Here is a 12376-nt window from a genome sequence, read left to right as displayed (position 1 = left end):
AGGTGGATAGTTTGCGAGCGTATTTCCCAGGACAGGCCAACGGGAGCTCTGCCGAGCCCTTCTCATGAGCCCTCTCTGCCTTTCCTGCTCTCCTGCAGTTAAAATACCGACCAGGAGGATGTACATCGACCCTGACACTTGCGAAGACCCCATGCAGGCCGTGCACCTCTTTGCCAAAGAGCTGGATAACGCTAGTATTAAAATCGAGAGGATCATTGGGACAGGCAAGTTCCTCCTTGCCAGCCCCTCTGCGGGGGCGGCCGTGCCGTGCCGGCGCGCTCCCCCTCGCCCGGCGGGGGTGCTGGTGCCGCGGGTGCGTGCCGGCTGCCGCCGCTCTGCCGAAGCAGCCCCTCATCCTCCGGCACCCTCAGGGACGCGGGCCGTCGCTCTTGCTCTTATTGCAGGGGGGGTGTGTGCTTGCAGCGGGGAGATGGGAATGGAGCTGGCGAGTGTTTTGTTCAGGAGCTTGATTTCGCATTCCCGGTTGGTTTTCTGAGGCACTAAGTACAGCCAGCCGAGTGGGGCACCGACCAGAAAGCATCAGCAATTATCTGCATCTGGGCAGTTTGACAGCAGCATGAAAACTATTTATAAATATGTGAACCTAATGATTTATTGATTTTCATCAACTTCACTGCCTAAAACTTAAAAGCAAATTAAAGTCCCCTCGCTGGGCCCTAGAACCTTAATCGCTAATGTGTGCCAGGACATGGGAAACACAATTATTCTTTGCCATTTCTTTTCCTAAAGATAAATCCAGCTGCAGAAAAAGAGGAGGTGGAGGAAGGGAAGGGGAAAGGGCTTACCCACCAGCTTAAAGGACAGCGTTGAATGGAAGAGGACACTGAGGAGAAGAGGAGGTTATCTTTGTAGCTGCTGAGTGGAGCAGATGAGACTAACCCCACATACCTCTCAGAAGCAAATTGGTATTTGAAAAATCAAGAACAATTAGTCAGGAAGACATTTAAATAAGAGGAATTTGGGAGTGCATTTGTCTCACTACTGACCTAACAAGTACCTGGCTTTCAGATCAATACAGCTTTCCGTAGCTACCCGTTTTTTGCTGTAAAGCCAATATTGGCCTTTTGCGTGACGCCTTTGGCGGCTCGGCTGTCAGGCGCGTGGCTGTGCGGTGGATGTTCCGCTCCAAGAGCGCAGGAGCTGCCCCAGCCCCGCCGCGCTCTGTGCCCCGGGAGGCAGAGGCTGCGTGTGCCGAGCTGGGAAGCAGGACGGGCCGGGCCCAGGCAGCAGCAGCGCGGTGGCTGGGGGTTAATCTCCTTTTCATGGGAAGGAGCGCAATGTGCACTTGGGCAGAGCCTGGAGAGAGTGGCTGAGAGGTGTAGGGAGAGGAAGAAGACATTGCAGTGCATTATTACACGTTTTTAGTATCACGTGGTGATACTAAAGTTGTGTGAAGGGTTGTGTGCTCAGCAAAGGTGGCAGAAGATGATGAAAGACTCTGCAGGGGAAACTCACAACCGTGCAGGGCTCAGCGCGTTTGGGTTTATGGATTGGCAAAGCCTCTGATTAACGATGGGAAAGTCTCGCTCGTCTACACAGCAAGACACATCACTCGCACTACAGAAATGCACTTTATGATCCCGAAGCACAGAAAATATCCCCCAAGGGGAAGCTGACTTCCCGGAGGAGGACTGCTGCCTTTTGCTTTGTAGCAGGTGTGTGCATATATGTATAAAAGCTGTCTTTATAGCGCATTGCAACAGCTCAGTAGAACATCGCCCTTACGCGGTGGCACCGAAAGCTGCGAGGAAGCCGTGAAGGCGGCGAGCAGGCAGCTCGTTCCTGCAGCGTCTGGAAGTGGCAGAGGGCTCTGCAGCCGCGAGGGCCGGGCGTCCTCTGGGAGGGCCCGGTGCTGCGCCCCGGGCTGCGAGGGCCGGGCTGCCCTGGGTGCCGTCTAACACCCCTCTCTGCTGCACAGGAGAGTTTGGTGAAGTTTGCCGGGGGTGCCTGAAGCTGCCCAGCAAGCGGGAGCTGCCGGTGGCGATCCAGACGCTGCGGGCAGGCTGCTCCGAGAAGCAGCAGCGCTCCTTCCTGGCAGAGGCTTGCACCATGGGCCAGTTCGACCACTCCAACGTCATCCGCCTGGAGGGGGTCATCACCAGAGGTGAGGGGGGCTGGCACGGGGCAGCCGGGGCTGGAGGAGGGCTCCTGCGCCGGCAGCGTGCGTCAGCCCTGGCTTTGGCGCGGGGACCTGCTGCCGGAGCTGCAATGCTGCTGGCTCTCTGGAAGGCAGGTGTGTTAGCTAGTTTAGCATTCCGATGATTAACAAAATGCTTATGGCTGGATTAATAAATCCAGGTAGTAGAACTAGCTTAGCAGCAAAGTTCGCACTCTTCATACAAGCAAATTGAAGAGAGGTTATGTCGGTAAAACAGATGACGCTGTGACAGCTCCTGGCCCTCAGGGGACTGTGTGCGCTGAACTAGTCTGTGGATGCTGTAGTTGAATGGATATTCGTGTAAATCCAAAGAAATGTGAGCACGTGTGCTGATTTTAACTAGCCTTTTTACTAGGTAAGGAAGCACTTCTGTCCTGAATCCTGGGCTGAGCTGGTTGCTTTTGTTCTTGCTGGGCAGCGCTGTCCTCCTTGGTGATGTGGTTCAGAGTCCTGATAAAAGGAGCATCTGACTTTGGGGTCCAGTGGGATCCAGCTGGGAATGACAGGAAAGCCTCGGACCCACTGCTCGTTGCAAACTGTCTGAGATAAAGTCCTTGTCCCCCTTAGTAGGCAGGCAGTGCGGGCTGGCCACGCTGGAGCTTAGCGCCCGGGTTTCTAACGCTGGCAGAGTCAGAACTGCCTGAGCGGGGGGCAGGCCTCACGCAGTGCTCCTTGTCTGTCCGTGCAGGCAGTACCATGATGATCGTGATGGAGTACATGGGCAATGGGGTGCTGGACTCCTTTCTCCGGGTGAGTGCTGTGCGAGCGGGGGGCAACTGCTGGGGCCACCACACGCTCGGGCTCTGCTGGCGGTGCCCCCCTGAACTGGGCATTACTCACCTTTGGCTTTTTCTCCTCTCTTTTTTACAGAAACATGAGGGACAGTTCACGGCCACCCAGCTCGTTTGCATGTTGCAGGGGATTGCCTCTGGAATGAAGTACCTGGCAGAGATGGGTTACATACATAAAAGCCTTGCTGCCCACAAAGTCCTTGTGAACAGCAGCCTGGCTTGCAAAATAACTGGTTTTAGACAGCCACAAGAAGATAAGATGGAGACCATCTTCTCCACCATGGTAAGCCGCATTTCCAAATTCTATTTTCAACATTCCCCAAAAGCAAAATGCTGATGGAAGAGCTAGAAAACCTCCGCAGAGGTGGATCTCCCTGGCTGCAATGCTCGGCCACGGCCAGGAGCACTTGGACTGGCATCACTGGAGAGCTTTGCAGCCTGCTCTGAATGCTGAATAAGGATCAAACCCAAAGCCAGGCAGCTTCCACAGGTGGAGTTAATAAGACATGTAGCAATTCTACTTCAGAACCGGTATTTTTCCTAGGCTCCCATTTCCTTCCTCAGGTATGAATATGGCTCTGCCTCTTCACAGCTTCTTTCTCAGCTGAGAATCAAATGTGTTTAGCCAGGGAACTTCACAGCAGCTGCCCGGCACCGCTCCTCCTCTGGCTGCAGCCCTGCCGCGCATCCTCGTGAGCTGGCAGAGAGGTGGTGGGTGGTTGGAGGCAGCCCTAGCAGCCTCAGGGTTCCTTATGTCTGTTTTATCACTTGTAATGAAATTCATGAGATTCAATTAAGAATTTAAGTCCTTCTTGATTCACACTTAATGCCTTGTCAGCTCTGCTAGCCAACACGTCTCCCAGGTGCCTGCGTGTGCTCGGAGAAGCTGCCCGGGAGCCCTTGGGCACGGAGCCGGGGGGCTGGGCTGGCACCTCATGGCCCCCGAGGCCCCCAGCCCCGCACTGGAGCCGGCTCTCCCTCCCTGCTTTTCGCACACCACTGCAGCACCTTTCACTTGAGGTGCATCAATGCGTTTTTAACTGCAGAACAGTAAGGTGCGTTCCGTGTGGTACCCTGCAGTCTCTTGGTATTAGCGGGGACTGTTAGCGCATCACGTTAACCAGGCATTAATATTTTAAAGAGCATTGATTTCTCAATCAGCTGAGCACTTACTGTTTGCAGGGAGCATTGGGCAGCGCCAGGGAGGCAGCAGCTGATGCGAGCTGCCAGCCGGGACCCGGCGCCTGTGTCCCGGAGCGGGGTACGGGCGTCCCGGGGGGGAAGAGCCTGCTCACAGGGCTCGGCGCTCGCTCTGCCGGGAGCTGCAGTCGTTTGTCAGCTCTGAGCAGGCCTGCGGCAGAAAGAGTCGTGGAAAACTTCTCCAGGCCTTAGCAGTAGCTGCAGGGAGGCCGGCTCAGTGTGCTCTGCAGGGAGAGCACCGCCGTCCCGGGGGGTCCCTGCCAAAGCGCGCACCCCCTCGCCGGGCGCGGCGAGTGCTGCCGGCAGCGCTGTGGCTCAGCCGTGGCTCAGCCGTGGCTCAGCCGTGGCCACGAAGCTCTGGCGCAGCGTTGCCCTGCGCTGCGGGGTGCAGGGTGTCCCGCTGAGCGAGGGGGACGGAGAGCACAGCAGGAGCCCCGGCTTCTCCCACCACGGTGCGGCGGGGCCACGGCTTCGGGCTCAAGGTCTCCGCACCGTTAATTACAATTAGCTGCGGTGCCTGTCACCTGCTTCCCTTAGTGTATCCAGAGGGCTCTGCAGATGCCGAGATGGGGATTGTTAATTACAGGAGAGCGAGCCAGGGTGGAGGGACTGTGTGTTTGCGCAGCTCTGAAATGGTTTTCATTAAATATTCATTATAAAGTGCCATCAGCTCTTCCCAGAGACATTCCCCTCTCCCATTAATATTTCAGGACTCACACTCCCATGCAGCGTACGGTTGCATGGCCATTTTAACACAAATTGAGGCAGAAGTTTTCTGTTAGTATTAAACCTGCACGTGGCACCTGGGCTTGCTCGGTGCCTGCCCTGCGATGCTGGGCAGGGCACGATGAACGGCTGCCAGGGGATCGCGAGCGCTGGCTACATCCCTCTGTGTGAGCCGGTCGTTTCTCCCCTTCTGCCCGTCCAGCATGGGAAGAGCCTGGTGCTGTGGTCAGCCCCCGAAGCCATCCAGTATCACCACTTCAGCCCAGCCAGCGACGTGTGGAGCTTCGGCATCGTCATGTGGGAAGTCATGTCCTACGGCGAGAGGCCCTACTGGGACATGTCCAACCAGGACGTGAGTCCGCAGCGGCCGCGCGGTAGATGAGGACGTTGCTGCCGGTGTGCGGGTGGCTCCACGGTGCGCGGAGGAGCTGCCGCTGCTCCCCAGGCTGGGTGGGAGGTGGGAGGTTTGCCCGCGGGCTTTGCCTGCGATCTGCATTGCAGCGCCTGGCCCCGTCCCCTCACCTCCTCCGTCCTCCTGCCGCTGCAGGTGATGAAGGCTGTGGAGGACGGGTTCCGCCTGCCCGCCCCGGTGAACTGCCAGCCGCCCCTCCACCAGCTCATGCTCGACTGCTGGCAGAAGGACCGCAGCCAGAGGCCCAAGTTCTCGCACATCCACAACATCCTGAGCAAGTTGGTGCAGAGCCCGGAGCCCCCGAAGTGCCCCAGGTGCCCACCCTCTCGCTTTGCTGCCCGTTGTTGTGCCTTGCCCGCCCGTTCCTGCCTCAGCCGGCCTCACTGCCCCGTTTTGTTGGCAGGTCCCACAGCACATCCATCCCCCTCACTGAGCGTACCTTCTCAGCCTTCCCATCCTTCAGCTCCGTAGGCGAGTGGCTGGAAGCAATAGAAATGGGCAGGTACAAAGACAACTTCACCGCTGCGGGCTACTGCTACCTGGAATCGGTGGCCAGGATGACAGCCCAGTAAGTGAACTGGTTTCCTGGCTATAACCTCGTGTCGCCGGGTGCAGTGTGAGCGAGCTCGGCTTTGCAGTTACAGTCAGGCCTCGCTACACGAGAGGACAGATCTTCCAAAGCACGTCTGTAAGAGCTTGCTGGTGTGGGTTGGGCTGCACGTGTTGTGCATCTCGGCTGCTGATTTTTGAAGCGGAGATTTTAATCTGGAGTTTGTGACTTTAACCCCTCGTTTCTGCCAAGAGTCGTGTTGCCTGTCCCTTCCAGAGCGCAGGGTCAGATCCGGTGCCGTTCACTGGTGACCCGTTACGCGGGCAGCGTGGGGCAGCAGGGTCGGGAGCCGTCTCCTGCCCGCCGGGCTGCAGCCCCTGGTACCCCGGGATTCCCGGGCAGGTTCTGCGTTGCCTTGGCTGGGACAACGGGCTGGGGATTTCTTACTCTGTCAGGTCTGAAACCTGCGCTGCCCTTGCCTGGGAGTAGTTGGTGTCGGGATGTTTTACAGTTAGGGCTTGTTTCTCGTGGCTGACGCGGGGCTCGTTTTGCAGAGATGTCCTCAGCCTGGGGATCATGCTGGGGGAGCACCAGAAGACCATCCTGAGCGGGATCCAGACTCTCCGGGCCCAGGTGATCCAAATGCATGGCCGAGGCGTGCAGGTGTGAAGCGGTCCCCGCAGAGGTGCAGAGCTCCCGGGGAGGAGACAGCCAGCCGGCCCCCGACCGGACCAAATCTCTGAAACCTCGCGGTTTCAGGTGGGATGTAGGAATCACTGGGCTGCTGCCAAACAAGTCATTCCACGTGGCAAGAGAGCAGGGCTTCCTGTCCCCTGTGCCGGGGAAGCCAAGGATTCCTGGGACGCGTGCGGTGTGCCTGGGTGGATGTGGCTCTCCCTGGCACTGTTTTGTAAGATGAGTCAAACTGCAACGATGCCATTTCATATGGTAATTGGGTTAACAGGGTGAATGGACGTTTGTTTGTGCGCTGTCTTAATCCAGAGCTGACAGCATTTTTGTATCTAGCATCCTACTGGTGAAATCCATGGGTATTTTTATACAGGCTGACATGTTCTAGCAACCCCACAAGGAGCTTTTATTGGTTTTATTTTTAGAGACCGGAGCACAGCTCACACCCAGTGCCCAACTTCTGGAAGGTGACTTTCCCCATCTGCTATGCTGAAGGAAACACTTTCCCAGCCACGTCCCTTCTGCTCCAAGAGTTCCTTCACCGAATCCTGACACCACAGTTGGTGAACAAAACCAAATGTTCTTCACTGAAGTGCAGAGCAAGTGGTGCTGAATGTTTCGAAGGCTCTCTTGACAAGACCATTTCAGGGGAAGAAATGGAAAGCTTTGAAGAGAGCCACGACCAAGAGAGGTCGAGCAGTGGAGCCCTCGGGCCGCCCTGCTGATGCTCTCAGCCTTCGCTGCCTTTTGTGCAGGTCCCAGTCCCGTGTTTTACTGCCGGAGCCCAGCCGTGGGTGGGAGCTTGCAGAGCAGAGCGAGAGCAGGCAGCACGCTGCAGCCCACGGGCAGGGCAGTGCTGCCCGAGGGGGAAGGGCCGCCTCGGCTGCCGTGAGTGCTCTCCCCTCGTCCTCCGGCTGCCCCGCACCCAGCCGCGAGCAAGGAGGGGAGAGGCAGCCGTCTGCCCGGAGCGTCCCGCTCTGCTGCGCCGAGGTGTCAGTTTTCTGGTGCGGGTTCATGCTTGGGCTGAGGTCTGTGCCCGGGGGCTGCGGAGCCAGCGTGCCCCACAGCCTCCGCAGTGGGGTGCGCCCCGGGCCGGGGTGTTCGAGGGGCCTTCAGGGGCTGTGCCGAAGGGACCGCGCACCCCGGCTGGGGCCTGGGGCCTGGGCAGAGCTGACCATGGCATCTGTGGGATCCCTGCAATCCTGCCCTGCAATCCAGGGCGCATCAGCACTTTATTTTGTTGCACACTGGCAGATCCTACTGATCCAGGCCTCATCCCTGACAGAAGACATAAATAGCATCTGCTTAATAATAGAAGTTTCCTTGAAGTCAGTTAATTAAATGGGTCTTTGCAGCCTTGTATAGAGTTTTGTAGGCCTTTTATTATCATCTGTAAGTATTTCAAGTGAATTATTAATGATGAAAGGCAAAGATTTACAAAGGAAATGAATGCTGTGGGAGATGTTCAGAGTGTGGCTGAAAATCTGTTTGAGTCAGATCCTTCTCTTAGCCTGCTTGTAGAGGATGAGGATCTAAATGGCGATGGAGGGACGGGCCCCAGGGCAGCCTCTCGCGGGGCCGGCGCGGCGCCTGCCCTGCCCGGGCGTTCTCCTGCTCTCCCACTCGCGTGCTCGGGCAGGGTGGCAGGGCCGTGGGTGCTGGTGCTGGGCCCGTGGACCTTTGCAGGACACCTTACCGTAGGGATCCAGCTTCTGCTTAGTGAACCCTCATTGCGGTGGTTTCCTTTTCCCCGGCCCTTGGGCTCTTCTGGCTTGGCTGCGTGGCCAGGCTGGGTCCAGGAGTGCTCAAGACTGACAAAATTTCACTTTTTTCAGGTATTTTAGCTTGATTGCATCAGAGATCAGAACTCTGCTCGAACTTCACCGACCAGTGGTCTTGAGAAGGTGCCGGCTGATGTTGGTTTATCAATTTTCTGCCTTGTGCCGGTGTTCCCAGGCAGTGCTGCGGTGAGCACCGCGCGCTCCCAGCCGCTCTTGGGTCCCGCAGGCTGGCGGGGAGAAGGGCACCTTCCCCCACGCAGGGTTGGAGCTCCCGGTAGCAAACACGAAGGGGAGCGTGAGCCGGCACAGACACGGGTTGTGCAGAGCTCGGGGCCGGAGCGCTCGCCCCGCGGGACCCCCCGCTCCGTTGCTCTGCGGGCGCAGACGGAGCTGCCCCGGGGGGGTTGCTGCTCCCTGGGGTAAACAGGCTCGCTCCTTCCTGCCACCTCTGCAGTTTGAGCAACATTTCCCAATGTCACATGGATAGTTTTTAAATGGAAATAATTTGTCTTTAAGTTTGGGCCTTGTGTGGTCTGGTTGGTTGCTCGCCATCCTGCTGTTTCACACCCTGAAGAGTAATAATGGTGAACCGAAACCTTCATTTGGTAGAAATGCCAGATCCCAAGGATCAAGTGCAATTTGTATGCTCTTTATGTTTACATTTTATCTATAGAGAAAGTATATTATAGTTCTCTAGGCAGGGAGTTGGACCGACTTGATTCCGGATGCTCTCCCCCGTCTCGCCGGGATTTCCAGCAGCCGGGATGCCGGGACCTGCGCTGGGGGCTCAGCGCTGGCGGGGCTGGCTCCAGGCTGGTGCAGCCGCTTTCAGGGCTGTCTGGGGAAATCCAAGGCTTGGTGACGAGGTGACAGAGAGCCTCAGAGTCTGGGGAACAGACCTGGTCGTGAGCAGGTTCCGTGTTCCTCCCCCCAGGACAGACCCTGTCTCCAAAGTTACGGAAGCGAGGAGGGGCCAGCTCTGGGTGCTGCCCGTGGCCGCTGCTCCTCAGTCCCTCTGAACGTTGCCCAGCTGGAGAGGGATGAACCCCAGCACTAGCTGGAGAGGGATAAACCTCAGCACTAGCTGGAGAGGGATGAACCCCAGCACAGCTCCTCTGGCGTTGGGGCAGGTTCCCTGGGCTGCCGGAGCTGTGCGGGCAGGGGTCCCTGCCCTCCCGCAGCAGCTGGGCTCTGTGCGGGGCTGGTACCCCCGGCTAGTGTAATCGTGGGATGCTCGCGCCGTGCTAGAGAACTCCAAGTGAAAACGAGACCATTTTTCAATCATTTCTTTAGTGCTTCCCCCACTGAATTAGGCTCCCATAGTATCTTCTCCAGCACAATCAGAATTGAGGGTGCAATTTCTTTGAGTCTCTCTAGCTGTTCCCAAAAGAAATTCACTGTTTAATTACTTTTCTGACTTACTCTGGTGAGGAACTTGGATGTGCTGTTTCAGAAAGCTGTTTCTTTTAGACAGTATGGTTCTGTGGATGAGACCATGCTCTAATTCAGCAGGAACAAGAGGTATTTGCTTTCCTGGCCTCTCCTTTAAGAAAGAAAAAGCACATAATGGAAGTATGCTTTCTAGCTTAGCTTGTTGCAACAATGAACACTTTTAATCGAGCTCCTCATCAACACTGAGGATAATAAAACGAGCAGATTAAGCTATAGATTGTTATGATTTTAAAATTAACTTGCATCCTCTTAGCACCTCTCTTTGGGGAAGTACTCAATACCTTATAATTAAAGTAATTAGCGCCACTGTTTTGAAGCTGCTCCGCCAAGGGAGATGCCGCCGCATGGTTTCAGCCAGGCTGGGGCAGGGTGGAAGGCTCCATCCTGCTCCGGGGGCTGGGGACAGTGGGGCTGGGGACGGCGGGGCTGGGGACAGTGGGGCTGGGGACGGTGGGGCTGGGGACGGCGGGGCTGGGGACGGCGGGGCTGGGTACAGTGGGGCTGGGGACGGTGGGGCTGGGGACGGCGGGGCTGGGGACGGCGGGGCTGGGGACGGCGGGGCTGAGGACGGTGGGGCTGGGGACAGTGGGGCTGGCCAGGGCCCCGGACCGGCCCAGCACCGGCGCCTTGGCTGCGGCAGCATCACCTGGGCTCTCAGGAGACGGGAGGGCGAGCGCTTTGCAGGCTCGGCCGGAGCCGAGGGCTGCGCCTGGGAGGGGACTGGGGTTCAGGTGCTCGGGCAGAGCGGGGGCCGGTTATGAGTCGGAGGAGCAGAGCAGGCGCGGGGGTCCAGGCTGGCGTGCGGACAGGACCCTCGGCCGTTCTTGCACGGGGGGAGGCCCCCGCAGAGCAGCCCCCACCCCTCGGCGGGTCCCGCCGGCTGTCGGGGCCCCGCAGCCCCTGGGAGGGCAGCCAAAGGCCGGGTGCTGCCGGGGGGCAGCGACGGGGCGTCCAGCCTCGCCCCGGCGAGGTCTGGGGGGGCCGGGCCATGCGCTTTGCAGACCCTCCGGCTCCCGGGCTCCCTCCGCTCGCGGCTCCCGGTGCTGCTCTGCGCAAGGGCGCAGCGCATCCCCTCGGGGGGCTGGGGAGCGGGTCCGGCAGCCCCCCCGGCTGCGCACCCCCTGGCCCCTCTGGCCCTGCCCGGCTCGCCGCGGGGTCGGAGGGACGGATCCTGCGGGCAGCGCCGGGCGGTGCGCGGCAGCACAGCGGCGGCAGGATCGGGCCCCCCGGGACGGAGCGGGGCCGGGGGACGTGTGTCCCACCCCCGGGGTGGGCAGGGGCGGTGGGCTGGAGCCAGAACTGGGGAAGCTCCGGCCGCAGCCAGCACGCTGCACCCCCCTCCCGTGAAACCAAAACTGGAATCAAGTTGGTTCATCTCCAGATGCTTTTTGATATTCATTACCACATGTGATATACTGTAAATACACACTTGAGAAGTCAATATATATTTTTATAAGCTTGAAACAAATGTAATATAATATCATAAGGGAGACTGTGTACATTTCATGTTTGGACTATAGTCAGACATCTCCAGGGAATCACAGTTGGTTTGGAATAATTAATAATAATAATAATAATAAATGGTAATAAAAATCTATTGACATTTTTCTTAATTTTGTATTTATTGAATTATGTTTGAAGATTGCAATAATGAGATATCTAAGTAAAAACAAGCACTAATTCTGCCCTGGCTTGTCTGTGTGGGTCATTTCAGGTGTTCTGATGAGAAGTACCACTTTAGCAAGGGTAGCAGGTGTCAGGTAAGGAATAGTTTTAGTAGCAGCAAGGTGTGAAATGATGCAGTTTTATTACATGTGTGCTAAACTGAGAGCCATTGCTCCTGCTGTAGGGGTGGCAGCAACAGTGGAACTCCGCATGGTGATTTCTTGCTATTGACACTTTGCTAGGGGGGAATAACCCCATTATTTAACTAGTACAGCGTGTGTGTTCTGTGGACAGAAAGGGCCATTGGTGGGACTGTCAGGCCAGGTGCTGTTCGGGCAGCAGGAATTCCTTCCGTCACCCTGAGGACCAGGTAACCTTGGAAGTGCTCAGTGTGGAGCTGTCAATATCAGTGCAGTTGTCAGTCTAATATACGTGTTGCTGTGTAAGTGTGGGGATGCTGCTGAGCAGAGGGAAAACACTGCAGAGTTACTGTGCTCAAGGCATGCAATTAATTGTTTAATTGAGGAAATGAAAGCAGTGTATGGCCAGCATGTTAAATGCAAACGCTGCGCAGACAATAATATTTAGAAATAATTCAGTGCAAATCTCACTAGTTCACATTTCTTCTCTTTTTCTTAGGCTGCTTAATGCCAAAGAACATGTACAAAAGCCTCGTTTCGGTATGCTGACAACAGTGACAGCTGCTAGAAAAAAGGAACTGAATGGGTGCTTGAAATGGGTGAAGTCTATTTGCCTTCTGTCGATCAATTAATTCAGCCAGTCTTCACTGGGAGCCTGGCCAGGGCTATATTGGCACTATAAAGAAATAATTAGAGCTCTGAAGCAGGGTTATGAATAGTGGATTGCAAGTCACAGCCAAGCAGATGTATTTTTTTGCCCAGTTATCTGCACTCGTGCCTCCTGTGGTCC

The 12376-nt window shown here is 56.7% G+C and overlaps 1 protein-coding gene across 1 annotated transcript in view; it reads left to right on the top strand.

The window, feature by feature from the left end:
• Positions 1-7885, top strand: part of EPHA10 (EPH receptor A10) — a 41511-nt gene extending 33626 nt beyond the window's left edge. Inside the window, exons 10-17 of the mRNA XM_033004364.2 lie at positions 99-224; positions 1940-2125; positions 2868-2929; positions 3050-3253; positions 5099-5248; positions 5444-5622; positions 5712-5876; positions 6413-7885. Coding sequence (XP_032860255.2) covers positions 99-224; positions 1940-2125; positions 2868-2929; positions 3050-3253; positions 5099-5248; positions 5444-5622; positions 5712-5876; positions 6413-6527 — 1187 coding nt within the window. The 3' untranslated portion in view covers positions 6528-7885. The remainder of the gene's footprint in view (positions 1-98; positions 225-1939; positions 2126-2867; positions 2930-3049; positions 3254-5098; positions 5249-5443; positions 5623-5711; positions 5877-6412) is intronic.
• The last annotated feature ends 4491 nt before the right edge of the window (positions 7886-12376 follow it).

Source organism: Tyto alba, unplaced genomic scaffold, assembly GCF_018691265.1.
Source record: "Tyto alba isolate M040663 unplaced genomic scaffold, T.alba_DEE_v4.0 Super-Scaffold_20, whole genome shotgun sequence".
NCBI lineage: Eukaryota > Metazoa > Chordata > Aves > Strigiformes > Tytonidae > Tyto > Tyto alba.
This window is presented reverse-complemented; position numbering and strand designations above follow the sequence as displayed.